This window comes from Pholcus phalangioides, unplaced genomic scaffold, assembly GCF_987345545.1.
Source record: "Pholcus phalangioides strain wild (caught in Gottingen) unplaced genomic scaffold, Ppha-v1.0 ptg000017l_1, whole genome shotgun sequence".
Classification (NCBI taxonomy): domain Eukaryota; kingdom Metazoa; phylum Arthropoda; class Arachnida; order Araneae; family Pholcidae; genus Pholcus; species Pholcus phalangioides.
Genome location: NW_028301610.1, coordinates 7120655 through 7148291, shown reverse-complemented (window position 1 = coordinate 7148291; position 27637 = coordinate 7120655). Strand labels below are relative to the sequence as shown.

The 27637-nt window shown below is 36.8% G+C and overlaps 2 protein-coding genes and 1 long non-coding RNA gene across 6 annotated transcripts in view; 1 reads left to right on the top strand and 2 right to left on the bottom strand.

The window, feature by feature from the left end:
- LOC149072172 (uncharacterized) overlaps positions 1 to 4717 on the top strand; it is a 61255-nt gene extending 56538 nt beyond the window's left edge. For 3 of the 4 annotated variants that reach the window (XM_089246089.1, XM_089246088.1, XM_089246090.1), the window contains 3 exons: positions 626 to 802; positions 2579 to 2736; positions 3255 to 3604. In XM_089246089.1, coding sequence (XP_089102215.1) covers positions 626 to 802; positions 2579 to 2736; positions 3255 to 3434 — 515 coding nt within the window. In that variant the 3' untranslated portion in view covers positions 3435 to 3604. Of the gene's footprint in view, positions 1 to 625; positions 803 to 2578; positions 2737 to 3254 lie in introns of all 4 variants that reach the window. The other variant, XM_089246087.1, reaches the window with a different exon arrangement.
- LOC149072171 (uncharacterized) lies at positions 4645 to 21490 on the bottom strand. The gene is made up of 2 exons (XR_016194329.1): positions 21105 to 21490; positions 4645 to 4790 (listed from the first exon to the last, which is right to left on the bottom strand). It is a non-coding gene; the product is annotated as an uncharacterized LOC149072171 (long non-coding RNA).
- A 2580-nt stretch (positions 21491 to 24070) lies between these two features.
- Positions 24071 to 25553, bottom strand: LOC149072170 (uncharacterized). Its single transcript, XM_089246773.1, has 2 exons — positions 25253 to 25553; positions 24071 to 25005 (listed from the first exon to the last, which is right to left on the bottom strand). The coding sequence occupies exons 1-2, from the start codon at positions 25551 to 25553 to the stop codon at positions 24071 to 24073; spliced, it is 1236 nt and encodes a 411-aa protein (XP_089102899.1).
- Positions 25554 to 27637: the final 2084 nt, after the last annotated feature.

Here is a 27637-nt window from a genome sequence, read left to right as displayed (position 1 = left end):
CTGGCTATCATAACTGAAGGAAGTGAATAATATTGTATTCAAAAAAGCTTCATGGAGAAAAGAAAGTGATAACCTTTCCATTGCTGACCTTAATGAAAAATGTTTTCCCAGGAATTTTAGAAAAGTTCCTTGCAAAAATTATTTTTAATGTCAGATAATCTGCCCAGTGTTATAGAGTCATGTCAAAACATTTTGTTGAATGTTTTGGTAGAACAACTATGTGCTTATAACAAATATAAACACATAATTTAAAATCTTTCATTATAATTAATTTTATCAAGTTAATTCTTCAATATCTCTTATTCATAAGTTAACCAATTTCTGTATAAAGTATAGCAAGAATATACTTAATGCAATATTCAAGTATTCATTGCAAGAATAGTAAATAGTGCAACTAGAAAGAATATTGTATATTCCCATAAAAGTGTATTTTTATTATTTTTTGCTAAATTGAATCATCTACATAATATACTCAAATTCCAAAAATCAAGTGATTCGGTTAAATGGAATCAACTGTTCTATATCAACAACTTTAATATGGAAAAAAAGTTTTCACAGATTGCATGTTTTATTTGATAGGAATTTGAAACTAACAGCAGGCTAAAAATTTATTTTTTTTATGCAGACATCATGAAAAAGATACTGCAAAATCTTGATGTCCCAAAATTTTATATCAACACTGAAAATACTATGATGTTGCAAGTCCATGATGAGGTGATTAAACCATTCTATCAAAACATCGAAAGTGAATGCGAGAAACCTGAAATATTGCTATACATGTATGCATATTGTAACATGGAAGGTAGGTTGGATTTATAAATTTTACCTTTGATGCCCAAAAAAGGTTTTATTCATGGATAATATTATGCATACTTTATAATAGAAATTCTTCAGTCTTTAAATGAAGAAAACAAACTTGTTTTGGGTAAATATACTATTTTATTCACATAACCTTGAAAGATTAACATGAACAGTTTCATAAAATTTAGTGCTTCTTTAGCTTATAGTCATTCACTATAAAATTAACACTGATTACTTGCATTCATTAAATCCATTTGTTTTTATTGCTGTGAAATCTCTATGTGTTCACTTTCACTCCGCTTCCACTTCTGTAGATGTATGGCTGCCAGTCTGACAACAACCATTCAACCATTTTTTACTGGTCAGTTTAAATAAAACAAAAGTTGCTTGTTTGGATAAAATTTCTGGTGTCTGGATTTTATAGAGGAAAAAATATGAAGTCCCCTCAATCAAATGTAAGAAGATTCTAGGGTAGCTTCCTGCAAAGCATGGATTCAGTTGATATCCCTGAATAATCTATTTCTGAGACATTCTAGCCCACTTTTGACTATTATATTAGAAAAGATCAGCTGAAAAGTAAAAAATGAAATGGTAATAGAAAAAGTTTTAAAGAATGAAACAAATAAAAATTTATGATTTATAGTGTGATAAAAAAGGATTGGCTGTGTCAGTGACATGGTCACAAATTTGAACATCAATACATTCTATGCACCTCATTTGTGTAGTACAAGAAAGCTGGTCTATACCTTAATTTGAAAATATATTCACATCAATCAAGTGTGATTGAGTTTTTCTGAACTAAATCTATCTTTGAGCATCGGCGGTATGTTTCTTGATACAATAGGCATCATGGCTCTACATCATAAATAGTTCACTTCATAAATCCAATGCACACAACTTGCTCCTGACTACCAACATTCATTGATAACAAAACTGATTTTTACCTACCAGTACAGTACTGACTTAGTCAGGATTTATCAAAGGAAATTGTAGTAGTACAGTATTAAAGTAAATTAGCTGAACTTAAATTATAACCTTCAATTATTTTTATTTACCTGTAGAAACCATCTCTGATTGTTTAAGCAATGAATTTTGTGGTTAAAGACAGGGAAGAAAACAGAAAGATATTCAAGTACAATCAGTCCAATTTTATCTGACATTTGAATTAAAAATTGAATTTTACTGAGGAGAACATCTTTGTTAACATGGTGATTAAAAAAACTCATGTGTTATGCCCTTGTTCAAAGTGTTAAATTTTTTATCTTATGTACCCTAATTATGCTACTAAAATTTTTTGAGAAAGAGCTTAAAACTTTCGAAAACCACATAACTTTTTTTTATCAATGGCTATAATATTATAGAACAAATATATTAATGTCTTTGAAAGGAGGGAAATTTTTTTTTTGTGCAATAAATGAGTCTCCTTATGAGCTACCTCATTTATTTGCTTCAAGAATTATGAACCTGTTTGTATATTCTATTTTTCTAACAAATTAGCTGATATATAAAAAACTAACAAATTAGATCTTTATTTAAAGTTCATTCACAAGGCAGTGTTGTTGACAACTATCAAAAAGAGAAAAAGTTAAGCACCTTAATGCAGGGTTCTACATTTTAATTTGGACTGCATCATGTTTCCTTGTAAATTATTCACCTTTCTTGGTCACTTAGCTCTCAATTCATTGAGAAAATCACCATGAAAGGTTATATTATTTAAATTATTTATATATATTTTTTACAAGTTCATTCAGTAACACTTTTTTCCACTTCACTCAAGGAACAACAGACAGAGTACAGGCATGCATCATTGTAACAATCGATCATATTTTTCTTACAAGCTTACAGTTTCAGAAACTAGTGAAAGGCACTGATACACAGAAGTTTCTCTGCCACAACCTTTTGGAAGTACATAAAATTACTGATCTTATCAAAGTGGTAAGTAATCTAGCTCTTTTATGTGTGATTTGTTTCGTAACTTTTGTATTCCATATTTGGCCTCTGTACCATTTTTTTCTAAGGAGGTTTTCACATCATTGTTTAATAGATTGTACATTAGTCAAAAGCTGATTAAAAGGGTCTCGCAAAGCAATTGGGGATTGTTGGTCTGACCACTAGCATTTGGGAAACTTAAGAATAAAATTAACTTAACCACACACACTTTGCTCCAAAAAACTCTCAATTGACGATAACTTTTTCAGTGATTTGAAAAGTAATCATTTTGAAAGAAAACTAAGAAAATCAGGATAATCATTTGTAAAAAAAAAAGTATCAGTGAATAATCAGACTATAAACCTGATAATAATTTTCATCTGAAATAAAAGCAAAGTTTAAAGAAATTGACTATAATATTTTATCAAATTGCAATTTTAATCTCAAATTCATTTTTGGGAATTTGAATCCTTATTGTGTTTTTGTTATTTGAGATATAATCATATTTATACAATCTGTTTCAGGATTTATGCAAAAACTTGTTGAAAATAGAGCTTTGCTTTGAAGATGAGGATGGTAATCATTTTAACAACTGGAAGATAACAACTCAGAGGAATAATTCTTCAATATCTCTTATAAGTGCCTTAAAGAAACCTTGGGAAGCAATTTTTGGCACTGATTTGACACTTAATCTCATCCAATAGAGTTTGAAATTAAACAACACTTGTAAATGTTTGTATATAAAAACTTTGTAATTTTGAAAGTATTATTTATTTTGTACCTTTAATATGTAATTTTGTAAGAATATGTGTATAAAGTTTTTTACTTTAATACTTTGTATGTGCTTGAGTTCAATAAAGAAATTATTTTATTATTCTTATATTGATATAAAATTAAACCTATTATTTCAAGAATTATTATCCACATTACACTATTACTTTTGTTAGCTGAATGAAAACCAACATGGGAAAAGCTCCTGGAGCATCTGACAGAGTAGATAAAGCTAACATTTTATAATCATATACAGAACCTTCCTAATGACATCATGGTACCTTCAACCACAACAACACATTGATGTTCCAACTAACCTTTCCAATTTATATATATATATTGCTATGTAGGGTTATCATCGAGCTACCTGGGTGCACCCTGACAGGATTTTATTTTGGCTAGCATTCTATAAGTACTGACAAAGAACTCTTGTCTGGGTCAGTTCCACCAGAAAAGAAATACAATTTATAGTTTCATGCCTTCTGATTATATTCTCATCAATCAATCTGAAAGCTCAGTTGCACATGGTTCAAAAACAACAAATGACAACCTTTTCCGATGTGAATTATGTTGACATTCCAGAAAACAACAATGTCCATTTTAGAACAACACGATTCTTGAATATTATAATAAGAATAGCTAAGCAATTGATTTTTTTAGCACATTTTCAAAGTTAAATATATTTCTTTTATGTTATATTTTAATTAAATTAATAACATTTTTTAGTTTCTTTTGTTTGTGATGATCTGCTCTATTCACAATACACTAAGGTGCATTCAGGACAGGCTACATCTGGATGGCTTTAGAAAAAGATTATTCTCAGAAGTAGTTAAATCTCTGTTTCCTTTACAGAGAAAAATGAGGGAGAGAGAGGGTTTGTGTTTTTCTTACTTTTTTTGTGTGCATGATATATGTGTGTGATTATTTTTTTTTCTTTCAACTCACAGAAAACTGGTCAACCCAAATGGTAAACGATTTCATTTATTTAGCCACCCTATAATGTTATTCACTTCTTTTTGTGTAATTCTGTTATATCTCCACTGTGCCACCCAGAGTTTACTCGAGATTTTTTTCATAAAATTTATGTTATAAATATGCAGTGTAAATGAAGAATAACCATAACACTCACTGAATAATACATAATTGAAAAAAATTGCATTTTATTATGCTTAAATAAATGTTTTGTCACACTCTCTTTTTCGGTTCCTTTTTTTTGTTTTCTCTGGACTTTTTCTTCTCCTTGTTTGTTTGCACCTTCTTCTTTCTAAAAAGCTTGCATATGCAGCATCCTAAAAGAAATTAATTTCAACAATGAAGTGACTAGTAAAAAAATTAATAATATGAAGTAAAGCCAAAAAAACAAAGCTGCTATTTTCATTACACCAGAGTTTGAGAGGGGAAAAAAACTGCTTGTTAAAACTTGAACATTTTTCTTTCTTAGGCCTGTAGTGTGGGGTTCATTGATACCCTTTTTTTGTGCAATTAACGTCAATCATAGCAGGGTTTTAGGCATAGGCGGAAATAGACTTGTGGAAGTCTGGGGGGCATGGTCATTTTTTCTGGGGGGGGGGGGCACGATAATGATGTCAATTCATATATGCATATATACATTAGATCAGTCAACTGCACCTTTGACGCTAGGAGGCAATGCCCACAATGTCTCCGCCCATGGTTTTAGGGCTTCTGTGCTCTCAAGATTGCCCTGGTAACGGCACTAGTCCTTATTGCTTCCTTGTTCAAAAATGTCATAATGGGTGATTGAAAATATTGCAGAGTGAGAGAATCGTTGGTTTTAATGGGGTGATCATATATCCTGTATCACCCAGGACAGTCCCAGTTTTTTGTTTTTCCTCTCTGTCCCGACTTTTTAGCAAAAATATCCCGGTTTTTCACGTATTTTCAATGAAGCCAACTTGACTTATTCTTCAAATCAAGGACTAAAAAATTATCTTCCCACCTCAGAAATTACATTCCAATAATTACAACTACAAATAAGAATATTTATTTCGTTGAAGTGGCGCTTCATTTCCCTCGATTGGCGACTTATCTGTGATTTTAGCACAAGTTGGCAACTTTGCTCATTTTTGGCGATGATTGGCAATGTCCCGTATTTCGAAGCCGAATTTCTCGTACTTTTCCCGCACAAATATGGTCATCCTACGTACACTCGTGTGCAAAATTAAGAGAATTAGCACAATATGTCGAATTTCTTAAAAACTAGTGGACAGATTTTAATGAAATTTGGCACGAATACACAGTTATAACAGAGAAAGAGATGTACCCTACAAAAGTCGTAGTACGCACGCATGATTGTCAGTAAAGCTCGTCATTGCAGGAATGCCCAAAATCTACGTTGCGAGATCGAACAGAAATTAGTCTAATTTGGGGTATGGTCCCCCACTCACAGTCAGACAGGTCACACATCGCGACGACATACTGGACACGACGCAATTGAGGAGTCCCTGTGGCAATCGGTCCCATCCTGCACCAACGCAGTTTTCAGTTCCGAGATGGTTCTCGAAGGGGGATGGCGAGATGCAATTGCCCTCCCAAGAGCGTCCCAGACATGTTTTACATAGGGTTTAGGTCAGGAGACCTGGCTGGTCAATCCACACACATAGGCCGAAAATCCTCACTTTCCAGATAAAACTATCTAGGCTCATCGCCGAAATGAGAGGGTTCTATAAGGAAGCGTGATATTTGTGATTTCCAAAATGAAGCGCGTCAAGTTAGACAAGATATCTAGTCATTGCCGCCGCAAGGGTTAAAGCCTTCAAATGCTATCTATCTTCTCCAAAGCGCAAAAACAAAAAGGGATTTTTTCCCCCTTTACGCGTGTGAATCTACCATTTATGAATGCTTCCATCAGTCATGGCATTCGAATCCTACACCCCACCAGATCCGGAATTGAATCCCTACCTATTTTTACATGTCTTGCGGCCAGGAAGAGAATAACGGTTAACGGATCTTATTTCACCTCGACAGGGGCGTAGCCAGAAATTTCATTTCGGGGGGGGGACCAAAGTGACAGAACAATGGATTTGGCCATCTTTTTCCCTTTTTTCGGTCATTTTCTCACATTTCGGGGGGGGGGGGAACCAGACCCCCAAGTCCCCCCCCCCCCCCCCCGCTACGCCCTTGCACCTCGAGCAGCTTTGATCTTATGCATTTTTTTGGTGCATTCCACTCTGGCACGATGCAGCTCGACACGGATTGTGAGTGTACTCCCTGCCCACAGGCGGAGAAACGGGAGGGGGAGCATATCCCCGCTTTCCGAGTGTCAACGACGGAGCCGACTGATCCGAATGTATACTCATATCAAGGTCGTAACTAGACGGAAGCAACCGGGCACTGCCCCGAAATAATGTACAAATAATGTATAAAATAAATATGTTATTTTGCATAATTTTTCCCCCTTTTAAATGGCCCAAGAAAATGTCTGCCCCGAGAAGGCACGCTACAGCCCTGAATGCATATATATGAATTGGCATCATCATCATCATCGTATATATCCCCCAGCCTATCAAGTTTATCTCTGCCTATAACCCTGCTCAAAGCTGGTTAAAGAGTAAGGGTGTGCTTATAGTGCACGCGTGTTTCCGAACCAGGTATTGGGCGTGGTTTACTCGCGCCGAGAGGGTGCATATAGTGCTGGTCGGTTTTCCGCTGCTGTACTTTATACTGCATATTTTTTTTTTACTCGTCAAACCGGCGGGAGGGAAAAAATCGAAAAAGAAATGCTGACGTAAAGGAAAAAAAAAGCAATTTCGATTTGGCTTTAATATATACTGTGCACTGCAGCCGATAGCCCTGCTTAATTTAACTGTAACTGTATATATACTGTGGACATTGTATTCCGTTTCATTGTTCAAAGACATATTCATTGTTTATTTGGTTGCGTTCCCAGCCACATTAACGCATCGAAAATTAGTTTCTTCTGCAAATTATTTCATCAAATCTATTCATAGTTTGAATTTCTCTCACAAATAAAACATTTGTTCCAATTTTTTTAATTCTATTTTGATTATCAATTTTGATTTATCAATTTATTTTGATTATCAATTTTGATTTATCAATTTATTTTGATTTATCAATTTATTTTGATTTATCAATTTTGATTTATCAATTTTGATTTATCAATTTTGATTTATCAATTTATTTTGATTTATCAATTTTGATTTATCAATTTATTTTGATTTATCAATTTTGATTTATCAATTTATTTTGATTTATCAATTTTGATTTATCAATTTATTTTGATTTATCAATTTATTTTGATTTATCAATTTTGATTTATCAATTTATTTTGATTTATCAATTTTGATTTATCAATTTATTTATTTTATTATTTTGGCAAAATAATAAAATAAATTATTTAAAGTCAAACGAGGTGGCAGAAAAAATAGGAAAAAAAAATTGCCCTTGTTTCAAAGTTTTATGAGCAATTTGTGTGTTTGGAAAGTATTATGGTGACAGCCGGACCCGGATGTTGATGACATTTTATGCTTTTTTTTCGCTGTTAGAGGATTTTTTTTTTTAGTTTTGGGTCATTTTTTTTGGCATTTTCAGATATTTTTTTCACTTTTCAAATTTTTTGACAATGGAAAAGATTGAGAAAATTATATGAATACATACTGATTGTGTGTGTGTGTGTGTGTGTGCATTGAGCTCTGACAAAATATACTTGAATTTCTTGGAAAATAAAATAGATGATTTTTGGCTTCCTAACCATTGACATGCATAGACAGAATTTCTTCGGAGGAGGGGGCGGTAATTTTTCGTTTTTTACTGGGAAAAAACCCTATTCCCTCTCTTCTAGTACACCAGTCATAACCCCCCCCCCCCCTTCTAGCAACAGTGCAATCCAATCACATTCTTCACGATCCACTGATTTCTAACCGATTCATGAATTATTTCTCGTTTAGAAAAATTGTTATTTTTGTGATGAAATCTAAACGAGAGAGAGAAAAAACTTGAGAAAAAAATGTACATGATTTTGATGCTGTCAAAACTTTCTTTCGACGTTCGAACATACTCAGTTTTTCAAGAGAACTTTGTTTTATTATTTTGATGACATTTTTTAAAGTTATTTTTCAACAACATCCGGGCCCTGGTGGATAACATAGTAAATAATTTTCGTCACTAATAATAATGAGTACAAGTAGTTTTCCGCTGCTGGAATGAGAATAGCTCGAATAATGATCACAAATTTGATTTAACACTTTATAAATTATTAATTTTGATTTGATAATTAATTTTACCTTGTGGGAGGGGGCGTGGGCCAGCTTTTGGCCACCCCTGCCATAAAGTATGAAGGGGGGGGGGAAGAGAGAGAGAGAGATCTCGAATTTATTATTTTTCCCATCTACTCTGGACCCAGTAAACTTGTCTCGGGAAGAGGTTCACACACACAGTTAAATAAATAATAATGAAGTTAATATAATCATTTTTTTATTCGTTAATTAATATAATATTTGTAATTAATAATCAATCTGTTTTTTGGATGGATCTGGAGGATTGAAAATCCCTTCAGATCTCAAAATGGATGCATGTCAACTGTAGGGTTGGTATGGTATTTACCTTTGATGGGTTTTTACCGCCTTTGGAAAAATCAAATATAGGTTTGGTAGGTAAACCATACAAAGGTTTTAACAGCTGGCTGATGCGAAGATCTTTCCTCTTTAGGCGCTTTCCGTCCTGCGCCGATACGAGATACCAAAGCGCTTGAAGAGATACCCTTAGTACCGAGAAACACGAGAGCAGGGAGAAAGGGGTAGATAGCACACAGCAAAGCGTATAATAATCTTTAATACGCTTTGGCACACAGTTATTACGCTCGTTTTGGCCACGCTGAAAAACGCGCCGCGGATACTGATGCTGCCATCTTCCTTATATATTTTAAATCTGTTGTATCTTTTGTATCTTTCAAATTAGAATATATTTAGTATTATAAAATTTAGTATTTGTATAAGTATTAACTTGATATCGTCAGCCGCATGCCAAAAGCACGAATGTACAAATTTTCTTTTTTTTATCAACTGTTGGATACCTCGTTTTGCTATCTAAGTTGTGCCTGAAACGCGAATGTGTTTTCTTGTTGAAACACACGTTCAAGGGCGTACCCAGGATCTGAACTACACTGGTGTAAGAAATTAAGATAATTTGCAGACTTGGTCGATTATCTCTAGAACTACTGTACCGATTGTAATGAAATTTGATAGGTACATACATTGATACAATACAAAACAAATAACTATTCAATAATTGTAATACACACGCATGATCGTGCGTAACACTCGTTGGAGTCGGAAGGTATGAAACAGCGGTTGCAGAATAAACAAAAAAATGGGTTAATAGGGGGTATGGTCCCCTCTTACAGATATACGGGTCTCGCAGCGTGATTTCATACTTGAAATACGGCAGTTTATCATTTCCTGTTGCAATTGGTCCCACTCGTTCAGCAACGCTGTTTTCATTCCCTGGAGGGGGGTTGCGAGTTGCAATTGCCCTCCCCAGAGCGTCCCAGACATGCTCTATAGGGTTAAGGTCTGGAGATCTGGCTGGCCAATCCATCCGGCGAATATCCTCCCTCTCTAGAAAATCGTCGAGCAGAAGAGCTCTATGTGGCCTCGCGTTATCGTCCATTAAAATGAACTCAGGGCCAACTGCACCCCTGAAAAGGCGAACATAGGGCTCCAAGACCTCATCCCTATACCTCACACCAGTCACAGTGCCTCTTTCAAAGACATGGAGAGGTGTGCGGCCATCCAACATGATGCCTGCCCAGACCATTAAACCTCCTCCGCCATAATGGTCGATTTCGCGGACATTGGAGGGTAGGTAGCGGGTCCCTGGTTCTCTTCATATGAACGTACGGCGAGAATCGGTGCTTAGGCTGAACCGGGACTCATCAGTGAAGAGAACGGTCGCCAATTGGTCCATACTCCAATCTCTATGCTCTCTGCACCATGATAAACGGATTCTCCTGTCCGTAGAAGTGAGCAGGACGCAAACAGCAGGTCTTCTTGCAAACAACCCTCTCTCATGAAGTCTTTTGGAAACAGTCACCCTTGATACACGGGTTCCTGTGGCTGCATACAAGTCACGAGAGAGCTGAGAAGCTGTAGCACTCCTGTTACGCCCCGCTATAATCGACAAATGGCGATCTTCTCTGGCCGTCGTGGCTCTTGGACGCCAGGCTTTCTCTCGATGGATCCGGTATCCTGGAACTGTTTCCATAAGTTACACACGACGCTGGGCGTTAAATTGAACTCTCTACAAATCTGGACTTGAGATTAGCCTGCTTCTAGCCTCCCCACAATTCGCCACCTCATTCCATCATCTAAACGTTGGTGGTTACTCATTTTTACTGTTACAAATTGAAATTAACCGATTGCTGCAAAATAACACCAAGAAATTCGCCGAGGTGTGCTAGCGAACGAAATGCGTCTTAACTTACGCCCGCTTATAAAGCCTGTTTCTCTACTGGCTCCGCCTACACACACGTGTACGCTTACGTATTTGACGTACAAGATTTGCATTTTTGTCTAGAAGCAGTGGTTTTACATTCAGCTCAGTTCTTTTCATGAAATTCGATAAAATATGCAAATTCTCTTAATTTATTTCACCAGTGTAGAAAGGGGCAACTCACCGATACTAAATTGATACGTCTGTGCTGTGTGTCAATTACTGCACTTTAATTTCTCTTCTGAGAAGGCAGCTGCCCCCTCTGCACCTCGCTGGGACGCCCATGCACACGTTACAAAACATTTTAGGAAAATCACTTCCATAGAGTAACATATGGGTAGAACAAACATTCAAACGTCATTTCCCACGTTCTTTTTTTGCAAGGACATTGCACATTCGTGATTCTGGCATGACGGAGTCGATACATTGATTATTGTACAAGTAGAATTTGAGAAAATCACATTGTATGATACATGGTAATTTGCTCAGCTGAATAAAGACATTGTTTAGTTTTGACATATTTTTTTAAATAAAAATGAATTTCTTATTTGGAAGTTTATTTTGGACAATCTCTCGCGACCCCACTAATTTATTGACGTGACCTTGCGACCCACGGTTTGCGCAACACTGGTTTACACGATAGTAAATCTTACGGACAAAAGCGTCTTTAATAATTAGTTGGTCGTTTTCAACTAGTTTAATTAATATGTGATGTGACTTGATTGTTACATAAATAGTGAGTAATTATGTAACAATAAATTGTTTATACTTTTAATTTTAGTTTACCGGGCCATGATCTCACAAGGTCCAAATATAACATTTATGTTATGTACATGTATACAAACATACAACGCAACGTTGTAAATATATAAACACACATATGTAATACATACAAGAGAGACAACATTGTTTATTGACAGCAACGGGAATCAAGGAACTTCATTGTCTGTCAGAAGCTGCGCACAAAGACATTGTGAGATAACTTTAAAATATTTCATCTTATGCCAGAGGATATTAGTCTGAGTCTGATCCGACTAGGTTGTTATCAGCTTGTGAGGGAACTGAAACATTTATACTTTGGCACTATTTCGTGACTGATTTTGCCTTCGCTTTTTATGACGTATCTAATAAGGCGCTTAATATTCTTTCAATTCTGGAGTGTTTTTGCAGTAACTGTAGCTTCAAAGTGGTAGATCAAGTGGTAGTTTTCAAAACAGATCTTTACGCATCGAAATCGTTTTGGGGGGAAGTGCGAGTGGATAAATAAGTAAATGCAATATTTTTGAAATGCTCTATTCAACTCTTTGTTATCCAATGCACAATTCATCTCAATACAGCTCCTTTTCCCCCACTTCCAAAAAGTGCCGCCGGTCTCTACAGATAGGCCGGACATAGCCGGTCTATATCTTTTCTAGTTGTATTCCTCCTTTGGGAAGATTCGAAATCGCATAAGGATGGGAAATGGCTGTATCTGGTTCTTCAGATTCGTTTCTCTACAGAAGCTGGTTTCTGAAAAATTTGGTTCTTTCTCGCTCTTTTGAAAGATGTTTTCACTGTTTATCCCCATTTTTCCAGTTGACTTTCCTTTTGGCGAATTCCTCAGCAAGTTTGGATTTCTTGTTTTTCTTCTGACAAATGACCCTTTCGGCCAACACCATACTAGAGATGGGCGTGGTGCTGTTTCAGCTCAGGAATGTTTTGACTGCTCGTTTTTTTTCTTTTTTTTATACTAGTGATTCTCCAAAGTGAGCATCGCTGTTCCAAGGGCCGTCAAGGTGATCTTGAATATTCATTTGTGCCAGTTCGTAGCTTTGAAGTGGTTCTTTGTTAGACTATCCTGGAGAGCCACGGATGGACGTTGACTAAGGCAAGGAAGCCGCGGGTGAGGAAAGTTTGAGAGCCACTGCTGTATACCTACATCTGTTCAACTTTAGTCTGTTATCTTAATCGTCTGATGGACTTCTTGCAAACAATGTGCCATAAAAAGCCTCTAGCTTTGCTCCATTTTTCTGTAGCGGTCTTCACGATTCTTTAAAAGTAATAACGTATAAATATGTTCTAATAAATGCCAGGAGCTTAGGTAATGAGAAAGATTTTTTAGAAACTGTGATAGCTGTGGAGAGCCGGGATCTTATAGCCATTACGGAATCTTGGGCAAACGATGGGGATGAATCTTTCTTGCACATCTCTGGATACGAGACTTTTTAAGAAATAGATCGGATAGGAAAGGGGTGGAGTCTTGATATACGTGAAATCATGTTTGAAGGCTAGAGAGTGTAACGTGTAGAGAAGTGATATTGAAACTATACGGGTTGAGCCTGAAAACAAAAGGCGTCATAAACTTATTATAGGGGTTTGTTACAATCAATCGAATAGGGATCCAAACTACATCGCCAAACTTCACGATGAAATTTCCTACATGTGTAAGCATAAGAGGGCTGTTATATTAGGGGATTTCAATTACCCAGGTATCGATTGGGAGAACCTTTCAGCAAGAGATCAATATGAAAGTGACTTTCTTAAGTTGGTGCTCGATAATTTTTTGTATCAGCATGGGGGCCACTAGGGGTAAGTGTTCTTTTAAGGAACAAAGGTTTTGCTGTGACCATAAAACCAAATAATAAAGTAGTTTTTTTATGTCTCATTAAAGATGCAGATTTATGCAAATGCTCCATTTCCTTCTATACATTTTTTTATATGAATAATATATTCAATATTGAGATGATGATAATAATATAATAATAATGTTCAATTACAATTATAAATTTATGTTTAAACTTTTAAAAACACCAATCACTTTTTCATTTTGATTATTTGTTATTGATAGGGTTGGTTGGGAATCCAAGTAATAGAGAGATGCTACACACGAACTTGAATTTGTATATGATTGCAGCATGAGGGGTCGGCTCATGAATGGACTGTGACCTTTAGTGTTGATAAGAAGGCCTAAAACGATACAATTATTCATCATTACACTGCACTCATAGTTAGAAAACACTGGTGGCAGATGGCAGCACTGCACATAACAAGCATTACACAGAAACAAACTTCATGTCAGGTTTCACTACACGTACATGGACATTCCAACATGTACCAATTCGTTAGAGGTTCCGCAGATGAATATGGACGAGGTACATGTGTGGTTTAGTAGTAGTGTTGATAAGTACATGGTCACACATTTTAGTTCGAATAACCCGCTTTTCACTTACAAGTTGAATGGTATTACTATCCCAGATGCACCGGAGGTCACCAATTTGGGAATTCTCATTGATGAGCAGCTTAGGTTTTCTGAATATTGTTCAGCGGTGGACAAAAAGTGAATAGAATGCTCAGTTTCATTCTTAAAAAGATCTCTTCGCGTTCTCCTAAAGTCATTCTTTCGCTTTTCCGAGGCTTAGTTAGTCCTGGACTGGAGAATGCCGTAAGGTTTTGGAGACCGTACCTGCAGAGGGACATAGACTTGGTTGAAGAGGTGCAGAGATGAGCTACGCGTGTGCTTGTTGCCTTGAGTTATGAAAAGAGACTTCATTTTTTAAAAGTACACTGGATTGGAAGAGAACACAGATGTCGAGGGAATATGATTGAAGTGTTAAAAATTTTCAACGGAATGGATAGGATGGACTATGAATTATTAATGCACCGTCAATCGGCTGCTTTGACAAGGGGACACCAGTATCGATTGGTAAGGGACTAGGTTGTGGCGTCACAGGGAATTTTTTTCTAACAGGGTTGTTAATAAATGGAATAGCTTACCATTAGTAGCAAATTCTAACACTATTGACACGTTTAAAAATAAATACGATAACATGTTGGGGTAAATCGAGAATCTATCCATACTTAAAATAAGACAACCATAAATATTTTTTATGGCCATTGTATAATGTTTTATTTATCATGTATATATATATAGTTTTATGATTGCATTTTCAATTGGGTTGCTGTATTTTTGAAATATATGATATTCATGTTTGTTATGGGCATCTTCTTCTCAGCCACCTCTTTGGGCATTTTGTCTGTTGTGGCCTTGTATTTGTATAAATTTTGCTCGTTTTGTCCCGACTACGCTAATGTTTTGTCTCCGACGAAGAACACCTTGAATGTTTGGCTTATTTATTCTGTGTTATTTAGTCTGCGTCTTTTCTATTGGATTCTCAGTGTTTCTCAAAGTGTGCGCCACGGCTCCTAGAGACGTCGTCAACCTTTGTCAAGGACATCGCGGCAAGCTGTTGACACTGATGATTGCCTATTTAACGCTTTGAAGCGTGATTCTTTTTTAGGCTATTTTGGGGAGCGGCTGATAAACGTTGTCACGACAAGGAAGCCATGCCTGGCAGAAGTTTGAGAACCATTTCTCTATATCATCAACGTGGACTGCCCCTCCCCCGAGGGGGGTCGCGACTCACACTTTGGGAACCACTGTCTTAGGGTAATAGACGTGAAGAAAGAAAACTCTTTCCAGATAGTTGTATCCAAGGGGCGGAAAAATTTATTCGTCTCAGGCATCAAAATTTCTTGGACCGGCCCTGGTAGCTCTGGCCCCTCGCAAAATAAATTCAGGGGGACTCAAATAGCCTGAGTTCCAAGTTCCGGTGCTTATGTTATTTAGGTTACGTGGTCTGTGCGGCCAAGGAAAAATCTTGAATATCATATCCAAGATGAATATCATATCCAAGATGAATATCATATCCAAGATGAATATCATATCCAAGATGAATATCATATCCAAGATGAATATCATATCCAAGATGAATATCATCATGCTCTGTGCGACCAAATCACAAGAGAGACCATCCCTCATGTCGTGACATTATAATTGATTGCTATTCTATCTCTTTAATCCATCTACTATAGAGATTATGTAACATTTAGTTTAGTATGTGATGGGAGCAAAAAATTTTATTTTCTAGTTTTTTTAAATCGTTTTTATATTTTTTACACCCTTCAAATCGTTATGAACTAATTTAGTTCATCGAGACGAAGACTTGGATATACAATTGATAATAAATAAACGAACAGGGTTTTCAAAAAGGGAGTCACTGCATTTTAGGGTGCTACGAGACATTTTGAGAGTAACATAAGACTTCAGTGTAACGTTGACCACATTTAACGTCATCCCGCCTATAATGTCAGTTTTTTTAGGTCCTGCTGGCATAATTGGTAAAAAATTATATTCATTATTAAGTCATCCCGCTGATGAAGTAATTTTTCTATTCGGTCCCCAGGGGTTACGTTATATCGAAGTCTGGCTGTAATATCAATTAAGACAGTAGTTTTCAACGGTTTGTCGCGTGGCACTTTAGGGTATATAGAGATCTGAAAATGTTGCCTCCAACTTCGCAGATATTCTTTCTTTTTTTCATAACTTTCATAATTTTCGCACACCAAAATGTTTCTGTATAAAACACAATATTTAAAACATAGCCCATTGTATCGTTTGACAAGCTGTACTCGCACAAGACTCCAATGACAGCTGTGCTAGTTTTCAAACGATGAAAAAATGAATAGAAAAGTATGTCGAATTTTTTCTCCGTTATATTTAAAATACGATCATATTTAATGATTTCGATGAGAAGATGACGAATTCAGCGTTTCACGAACACTTTCGCTGCAGACCATTTTTCCTTAGATAACATAACATAGAAAAAACTCAATCACATTAATCATTACAATTAACAATCGTTACAGTTTTGTGAAAACTTGACGTAAATATAAAAAATAACTTGACGTAAACTTACTATGGTTTGATATACTGACGTAAACGGCAGTATATCAAACCATAGTAAGATTTAATAAATAATAAATAATAAATAATAAAATTAGATAATAAATTTCAAGGGGCAAAAATAACAGAAAAAAAAAGTTTTAATTTGAAAAAGGAACTTTTCCCCCATTCCTGCGTATCAATTTTGTGAAAGCTCGCAAACAATGCCGGACAAGTTCACAGAGTGCCAAGTAAATTTAACTTTCGGAGTAAATAAGTCTTAAATATTGGACGCCTGACTAAATTAGCCGCATTTTAAACGCTTTATCATCCAGTGAAAAACAGAAGTTTTTGGTTACAGATTCATAAAAGGTGACTATAGTGACCAGACGTCCCGGTTTTCAGGAACTACCGGTTTTTTACTAATTAATGCACTGTCACGACATGTCGGGACATCTGTTTGTCTTGGTTTTTTCATTACGTAATCAAAGATTTAATGAAATGCAATTATTTTTTAAATATTTTCACATTTTGAGCTACTATAAATCACAGTAAAAAAAATTATTTCAGGGAAAAAAATCGTTCATTATGGCGTGGTGACCACAATTCGTTAGAAAAATTAGAATTTTATATAAAAAACTTTTTTTGGAAAACCACTGAAAATATTGGCAAAATTACCAACTCTTACTAAAATTTCTGAAAAATTAACGGGGAGGGGGTGAGAAATGACGGGATACTGGGAATCGCAGAAAGGAAAATTTTATAGATATCGCCAAGAAGCACGAAAGGCGATAAGTAGCCAACTGCTGTAATTTTTAATAATTTTTGCATCTTTAATAATCAAACTCCACCACTAATTTTTTTTGTTTTTATGTACTTCTGGGTGAGATGAAAAATGTACTTTAATTTTTTCATATTGTTTTGAGGATACCTTTGGACCCTTTCATTGTGAGATCACGGCCCGGTAGACCAAAATTAAAGGCATAAACAATTTATTGTTACATCACTATTGTTACTCACTATTTATATAACTATCAAGTCACATCACATATTAATTAAACTAGTTGAAAACGACCAATTAATTATTAAAGACGCTTTTGTCCTTAAGATTTACTATCGTGTAAACCAGTGTTGCGCAAACCGTGGGTCGCAAGGTCACGTCAATAAACTAGTGGAGTCGCGAGAGATTGTCCAAAATAAACTTCCGACTATAAATAATTATGTTCATCTCACATATGTCTCGTGGTAGGCATGCTACAATATGGTGACCATATGATTTCCCGGGACATTTCCATATTTTTCAGTAATTTTGTCCATTCTGACTTTTTCATAAAAATGGTCCGTTTTTTCCCTGTAATTCTTCACGGAAACCGAGAAATAAAATTGTTTTTCCAATTTTCAAATTATATTATGATAATTATGACTTGAATATGAATATTCATCTCTCATATTTGTCATATTAAACTTTTTTCTAGAATTCATTATTTTAATCTACTGTTTTTTACATATAAATGCGTTGTCTGGAAATCTATGTCAATAATAACATCTAAGTTGGAATGAAAATGATTTATGTGTTATGGAACTTCTTGATCAGTGAAATTTATAATATTTTGGTGAAAATGTTTCATTTTATAGTGGATTCAAAAATAATGAATTGAATGAAAACTGAACACAGTAAACTGGGTGGAACCGTGCTCAACCACGCTCAAAAGCCAAACGCTTAAAAGCCAGGGCTGAACTCATTAAGGTGAAAAAGAATATCTACAATGAAATAAAACACTACTCTTCCTACGTTTGTGCTCTCTGGGTTGGAAATGATGAAATAAACTGTAATTGATATAGCGTAACCGTGGCTTGAACTCAAATATTCTTCTGTTTCACTTTGAGATTTAAAAATTGCAACTGTAATTTTAAACCTTTTTAGAATGATTTTATCGTTGCTTCTCTTCAGAATGATGTGATCAGTCCACCGGCTGTGATGTTTATGGTTACAATATGCAAGAAAAACAATTTTAGCGATGAGTTTTTAAAATCTACAAAAATTACCTGGATTCGAGGGATAGAAATGATATCGTTTTCCAAAGATGGACTTGAAAGGCTGGGGGGGGGGCACGATGATGATGTCAATGCCTATACAGTATAGTATATGCATATATATGCGATTAGATAAATCGGCGCCTCCATTATAGCTTGGGGGGGGGGGTATGTATCTCGGGCTATTTTAGCGTTTCAGTCAAAGTCGACATAATTAAGTTGTTTGTCGTATAAATGAAATATTAAATATTTTAACATCAAAATCTACAGGGAAGAATTGTGACAAGTGCTATCCGAAAAAATAATTTTCCAGAGTAATTTCACTCTTCTCTCCAAAATTTTAAGGGGGTAATTTTGTAAATAGAGGAATATTTTTTAAAGGAAAAACAGAGGTATATAACTCTATTCTAATTAAAAAAAATAACCTCAAATTTAAAGAAGTATTTCCACTCCTCAACGAAATTTGGAGAAGTAAAATTGAATTTTAATGCGCGAATCACCCATCTAGAAGCGTATTGGCGTGCACTGACTGTGACCGAAGCCAAGCGTCGTATAAATGTGAAAGTCCCATAAAGGAGATATTCAAGAAGGTCGTATAAACGGTATCCACTGTATTCCTATAGTTCCAACTGTATTGGTGATATTGGGGAAGTTTGAATACAAAGGAAGAAAGGAAATCTAATCGAAAGATTACTCTATTCACAAAAAAAAAAAGGATTTGTCCAAGTAAAGAATGGAGAAGGATTTTGTCGCTCAGAGCACGACGATATCCATCTTGGCCGCACAGAGCACGACACCGCTATTTAGATGTGTATGTGAGGCGAGATATCAAATTCTCTTAAAGGGATTCATGATGTCTTATTGAAATACATTTTTATCATTACGTACTGTTTGATTTGGCCCACAAACGCAGTGGTTCTCTAACTTTTTGCTACTTCGCGGCTCCGTTTGCCCTATTCGTGTTCCATATGCGGCTCACCGGAATACTTTAGTGGACATTTTCCTTTATAAAAGAACCACTTCAAAGCATAAATAGGCATACACATCAAAATTTCCAGCTCGTTGCGACGCTCCTAACGAAAGTTGGTAACACCCTTAGGAGCTGTGACGCAGACTTTGAGAAACAAGCAGTAACGGCTCAGGGGTTTTTTTTATTGGGTTTTTCTATATAAGGCCAAGTTCTTACAGGGAACCTCTTCAAAAACAGCTGCTTGTATTGACAGAATCACTTCAAAAAGTCCCAAGTCACGTGATTCTGAGATGCTTTTCCTCTCCATATGACAATGTGTAACCGGCATCTATGACGCCCCGTCGCGTCATGTTACGTAAATGTCTGCTTTTTCAGAATTCGTAAATACGTCCATCACGTGCAAAACTACAGTCGAAAATGATCTTTAGGCAGGGGCGTCGGAAGTGTTTACAACCTGTGGCGCTATAGTTTTATGTAGGAAATTTTGAGCTCCCTGAATCAATTATGGGGTTGCTCGGATCCATATCAAAAATTAGCGAGGGTGCTCAACCACCCACAGCACCCCCGGTTCCGCCGCTAGAGCTCTGGGATGAATACGAAGACATATTTTAAGGATGCCAAGCTGTACTCCCCACCGGTGAAAATACGCATGAGAAATCATATATGAATAAGGGAAATTAATCTCTCTACGTACAGGCTTTTGGTAACAAATTTGGAAGGCGCGATGTGCAATTGAAATAGCAGAGATAAATCTGAAGAAGTGGTATTATGATTAACATAGTAAATGAAGGAAAAAAAGATTCTTTTTCCCTTTTCCTATGCATGTTATACTATTTTTTTAACCACCAAATAGTAGCGAGGGAGAACAGATAAAAAGGAGCTGAGGTAAAGGAAAAGGGGAAAAAAGACAAATTTCTTTGACAGGGTGACCAATGAAGAGTCCCGAAGGAAGGGAAGAGAGAGCTCGAATGTATTTCTTCAGTACACAGGGTCGAAATATCTCGTCCCTGATCATTAAGGAATGTTGTAAATGAGATATTTATTTCGCTTCTTGTGTTGTTTTATTTTGACAGCACTTTAAAATTCAACAGCTTCCAAATTAGGCATTGGAGACAAAAAATGCTTTCTTTTATCTCTCGCTCTCTATTTAGTCTATATTAATCACAGTATTTGTTAATTTCTTGATAAAATTGGATAAGTATTTACTGAATTTCTTGAGAATTAAAGTGATTTCATGCTCCACTAAACATTAATCTATAAATAACGTTTCAGAGTAATGAAAAATAATGATCGACTGTATTGCATAAATATACATAAATATTTCTGTATATTTTTTTTAGCTACAGAACCAGAGGAATTTCTAAAAATTTCATCGAATGATTTTTGTATTTTTGTTTAGTTTTAGAAAAATTAAAATGAGGCTACACTTACCAATGAGGCTCATCGGGATCAATAAGAAGATACACAGAGCTAATAATTGGACATGCATTGGTTTGGCAGTTTTTTCTCCTATAATATTTGAAGTCATTTCATTGATTTTGTCAACAAAAGAACTCACATCCATCGAACTAATAGCATCTCTTAAGCTTTCAAATGTAGAGTTGAGATCACCTGATGACGTGGACATGTTCCCTTGAAAAATGGCGTGTACGCTAATTCACATAAGAAAAAATTTTATTTTCTTATTCGTTTCTGGTGCGATGCCGATTTGTATCTTCACGGGCAAAAACGTGAAATGAAGCGATTAGATTTCGTCTTGTTCCAGCGTCAGCAGCTTCTGTCGATGTATGAACAGCTGACTGAATAAACAGCCGACTGTGAACCTTGCACCTGTTTCCGAGGAAAATTACTTGTCTTTAGCTACTACGGTGGTATTGAACCGCTAAATTAGCAAAAATAAATGAAATAAGACCCAGAAACGGAACTTCACTTATTCAGATATATATAAGCATAAACTGAAAGATTCTCCCTTCATATTATCTCAACTTCCCCTTTTATCTAAACTTTTTTTTTTTACTTTGAAGATAATAAGATATTGGTGTGGATAATTTCATTTCACAACGAAAATTTCATTTTTATTTAATAAAAAAGTAATTCTAAAAAGTGGCAAGCTCTAAGTAAAAATAAATAAATATTATCGATAAAGAGCATTTGATGTTTAATATTTGCACATGACAAATGATAACAGTAGTATCTTGTAGTATCTTGAGTTTTTTGTGAATTTAAGTGGAGAACTGAAACGGAAAAAAGCCACATAGAATATCATTTTTTTAATGTTTATTAAATTCAGTTTAATAAACATAAAAAAAATGATATTCTATGTATATTCTAATATACACAACGTAAAAGAATGGGTAGAGTTCCGAAATGATAAGATAATCAATAAACTTTTGGAAATTTTTCGACCTTGCCGAACTGAAAGCATTCCCATGTCTTCCAAATGTCTATCACACTGAATTATGCATTGCATATATTTAATTACTGTATCATAATTTGCTCATTGTAGAATTTTGTGAGCAATAAAACTTAGATATTCTGTACACAGTTACAAGATTAATCGCGAAATTACAGTCAATTTTTGCCATATTCTATCACTCAGAGTCTATCAACGATGCCGTACAATATTTACTTATACCTCTGTGTGTTGGAGACCTTTCTAACTTGAACACATATCCATTGCCGTCTTAACGCATGGGCCCAACCGGGCCCGAGGGCCTCAAGAGAATATGGGACTGACAAAAATGAGACTCAGTTAAAATTTTCGAGAATTTGCCAGGTGGGATCTCAGAAAAATTACTTGGCCCGGGGGCCCATGACGCTCTAAAGACGGCCCTGCACATAGAACCATAGGAATCCAACTTAGACAGGTTTCACTGCATGTAGTCAATGTAAAAAAAGCAAAAACTATTTACATTTGAGAAAATTATAGTGCAAAAAATGTGAAAATTTTTGATTCTCTCTAGATGTAACTAGAAGACTTTGAAAATATCTCAAACGCATTCAAGAGGATAGGAAGACTTGTAAAGATTCCAAAAATTCTAAGTGACATTGGGCTAAAAGACATTTGGCGTTATTATAATAACGCCAAATGTCTTATCAGGAGCGCGATAAAGTTTTGTAACAGATGTGTCGAGTCACATCGAGAGACTCCAAACATTATTGTATTATAATATTACATTTGATGTCAAAGGCGTTAAATATTGTGATATTCATGCATCCCTCCCCCAAGGGTAAGGCTGACAGTGCTCCAGCCCTGAGGCCCGAGACAATTCTCATAATTTTTGATTTTTCACGCTGTAAATTCACTATAGCGGGGCCCGTGAAAAGTCTGGTCTGGGTGTCTGCCAAAGATCGCAGCTTAGGGGCCCTGATCCAGGATGGGAGGAGGGCGATATTGTTAATTCACACAGCTGGATGTAACTCCAGTAGCCACCGCTCATAAGAATCACTGGTTATAAGAATCAAATCGGCAAAACGAAAACCAAACGTTATTCGAACATAGGAAAATAATCGGTTATAAAAATCAGATTTCCGTTTATGAGAATAAAAAAACAATATTTTTTTTCCAAAACTGTGCCACCGTTTATTTCAGTAGTTGGGAACTTGTAAAATATTTTGTTATTCACAAGATTATTTTTGTGGAGTTTTATTGTCACTCTTGTCTTTGTATTCACCTTTGTAATAATCTTGTATTCACTATTCCACCCCCGCAGGGCCGTCTTAAGAGCATCATGTGTCCCCCGGGTCAAGAGAGTTTTCTACCTGGCTAAAATTGCTGGCCTACAAATGTACATGCTTTCTCAATACAAATTATGATTTACTTGTGTTAGAAAAACAATGTTGGTTAAATTAATTGATCGTTTTTGTCGCACCACGATCATTTTTTGCACACGAGGATTAATTAGACTGGGACCTACAATTTATTGTTGATTCCGAAAGGCAGTCTTTTTTATACTCAGCGAGAGGTTGGTGAGCTAACCTTCTCGATGTGGGACTTCCTGCGATAGTAATCTTTTCCTGTGGTCATACCATCGTTTTTGTTGTGCCTGTAAGACATATCGACGACTCCAGGAGAATCAGAAGTATAAATTTAAGTTTTAATTACATTAAATATTTAATAAATTACAACATGAGAATCGCTTTCGCGACCCGAGGTACCAACGTGCCTCGTCTCCGGCGTGTGTAGACAACAACTGATAAAAATAAGTGCCGTCGTGGAGTTGTACACTTCACACAAAAAAGGAAAAATATGCACTGAGTATGGAAGTACACTAAGGTATGGCGACGCCATCTGGCGAGTGAAATATGAACTGTGGGCGCCGGGGGTGCGGGGCACACCACAGGTACTCCCCCCAATGTATACTGGAGGTACAGAGAAATTATGGTGATTACAATGTTTAGACACAATCACGATATTTAAAGTTAAATCGGACAGTTCGTCCTGAACGAGTCGTGACACCAGATTTTTTTTCATCGCAGTCCTTTTTGTTCTTCACAGTCATGTTCGGAAGATTTGACGCCGTTAGGGTTAATGGTTGGTTTTGGTCGGAGTTGGTTTCTGCAATATCCAAGAAACATGGTTTAACTCTGTCCAGACTGACAGTTGATCTCTTGCCATTTACATCCAGAGTGATTAGTTTGTCAGTCCGAGACACAACTGGATACGGGCCATCATAAGGTGGAGTCAGTGGAGGTTTGACGCAGTCAACTCTGAGGAAGGCATGAGTGCAGGTTGACAGTGCTGGATGTTTGAAACATGTAGTAGAACCTGTAGAGTGAGTTGAAGTTGGTACTGGCTGCAACTTGGCCATAATGTGGCGCAGTTGTTCAACAAAGCTGCTGGGATCTTCAGCTTGGCACGGTGTCGACGGGCACAACAGTTGACATGGTAGCCTAAGGGTGGTGCCATACACCAGTTTAGCACAAGTACTGCGAAGATCAGTTTTGTAGGCAGAGCGGAGACCTAGTAACACGATTGGTAGTGTTTCAGTCCAACGCTTGTTGGAGTGACACATGAAAGACTGTTTTAGTGAACGGTGAAACCGTTCCACTAAGCCGTTGGACGCCGGATGGTATGGAGTTGTTCTAATGCGCCTGGCACCAAGGAGAGCTGTAAGTGCCCTGAATAGGTTGGACTCGAACTGTCTGCCCTGGTCTGTGGTAATATTAGACGGGATGCTGAATCTTGAGACCCATCCTAAGACAAATGTTCGAGCAACTGTGTCAGCAGATATATCTTGAATAGGGTATGCTTCTGGCCATCTAGTATATCTGTCGACACACGTTAAGAGATATCTGTAACCGTCGGATGGTGGAAGTGGACCTACTAGGTCTATGTGCACATGATCGCACAGAGGGCAGGTTAAATATCTGCGGTGAACTGCGAGTGTGTTTGTTCACTTTACATTTTTGGCATTGGGCACATGACCTGGTCCATTCTGCAACATCTTTCAGCATAGAAGGCCAGATGAAACGTTCCTGGATTGGTCGTTTTGAAGCACGGATACCAGGATGAGACAGGTTGTGAAGGAATGTGAAGACTTAACGGCGCAGTTTATGTGGCACATACGGGCGAATACTTCCGGTGCTAGTGTCGCAGATAACATGAGTAGAGGGTGACAGTTCAAGTGATTTCCAGTGCAGCTGAGAGTCTGTCTTCTTAATCAGGTTTCGAAGCTCTTCATCTTCTGCCTGAGCTGTAGCAAGTTCTGTGTGGTTCGGGCATTGGAGATTAATTTCATTGATGCGGGACAGCGTGTCAGCGACTACATTGCTAGAGCCAGAAATGTGTCGGATGTCAGTACTGAACTGGCCAATGTAGTCCAGATGCCGAAGTTGTCGAGGAGAGCAGGAATTGAAATTCTTCTGAAAGGAGTACATCAGGGGACGGTGGTCTGTGAAGATTATGGAGTTGGTGCCTTCCAGGTAGTGGCGAAAGTGTTGAACCGCTGAACCTAGGAGCTCTCTGTCATAGGTAGAGTAGTTACATTCGGCAGGCTTCAGTTTGCGAGAAAAGAAGGCCAAGGGCTGTAAACCAGAATTTGTGTGTGACTGAAGAACAGCGCCTATAGCAACGTTAGATGCGTCGACTGTAACTGAGAGCTTATGATCGGAAGAGTGTATGTGCGGCAGCATTGGCCAAATCTGATTTCGACTTCTCGAATGCTGCGATAGCAGAGTCTGTCCAAGGAATAGGTCGTTTGTCGTTCTTCTTGGAATCTTTGAGGAATTCATGTAGTGTTGCTTGAGTGTGTGCAGCTTGCGAGAGGAAACGTTTGTAGAGGTTGAGCATTTCCAGGAAACGTCGGAGTTCGTTGACTGTCTTGCGTTTTGGGAACTCTCTAATAACCTGGACCTTCTCTGGAAGGGGTTTCACTCCGGTCGAAGTAATAAGGCATCCTAGGAACTTCATTTCACTTCTTCCGAGTACACATTTCGATGGGTTGAGTTGAAGACCATGGTGTTTCAATCGAGAGAAGACTTGGTGTAGATGTTGAACGTGTTCTTCTTCACTGGTTGATGATATCAGGAGATCGTCAAAGTATGGGACGCAGAAGTCGAGTCCAAAAAGGATTTGGTGCATGAATCGTTGAAAACTTTGGCCAGCATTGCGGAGGCCAAACGGCATGCAAGTGTATTCAAACAGCCCAAAAGGAGTAGTGACTGCTGTTTTTGGGACGTCTTCTGGATTCACTGGGATCTGATGATACGCGCGGATGAGATCCAGAGTTGAGAAGATCGTCTTGCTATGAAATGCTTGCGTGCAGTCTTGCAGATGTGGCACTGGATAACGGTCGGGCACAGTAATAGAATTCAAGCGACGGTAGTCTCCACATGGACGCCATTCGCCGTTAGCTTTGCGAACCATATGCAGAGGACTTGCCCAAGGCGATTTTGATGGTCGAATTATTCCAGCTGATATCAGAAATTCAAATTCTTTTCGAGCTATCTTCAGCAACTCAGGTGACAGGCGCCTAGGTTTGCAAAAGACAGGTTGTCCTTTAGTTTCAATGTGGTGATATATTGTCGAAAGTTCTGCTTTGTTGGATACTTGAGACGGATTGGTTATCTCCGGATACTTCGCGAGAACTTCATGGAACCGAGAATCACCCAGAAGAAGACTGATGGTGGTTGACGACAATTGAGAGCTAGGTGGTTTGCCAGAGGAAGAAAGGTTAGTGTTACCATCAATCGAGTATATTATCGACCTGTGCTCGCGTCCCTTAGTTAAATGATCAAGTTTGCCTCGAAATTTTAACAGTTACTGTTTGTGAGTGGTAAAATAACGTTAGTAAAACTCGTAGAGTGTTGCCGTTTTCGGCTTTCTGTGATCATAATAAACAAGAATATAAATAGAAAACAGTTTAATTATATTATTTTCGATTACAATCAGAGAAAGCCATGACGGCTATTAGCAAGTTAACGTTATTTTACCAGACACAAATAACAACTGTTAAAATTTCGAAGCAAACTTAATAATTTAACTGAAATTATTGCTTATGAAATATCAACGAATATCACATCATTTTGTTTTCTTCATGCCAAAACCAGTCATCTATTTCAATCGAAGAATTATAGCAATTTTATTTGATGGGTGGTGGAAAGGGTTCCAGTTCATTGATGTTTCTCACATGTAATATAACACTGTACTATATAATTGTTTTCAATATTTTCTACGAGGCACATTTTTACCCATTTATTGGTTATGGGCAAAAGTAATTGAGAAAAACACCATTTTTTCATGGTGAATAAGTTTACAAAATATGAGCGTGCAGTCTGAAAATGCTGCCGTGTATATCAGTATTTTGCTGCACAAAAAAAAAATCCCAAAATTTTGTGCAAAGCAGCATATTATTTTGTCTTTCCACACCAGAGCCACAAGTAGAAGCTTGGTCAACAGGGGCAAGCATGCATTTTGGCACCCCCTTGTAATGTTAAAAGAGAGGTAAAAGTGTGTAATTTGC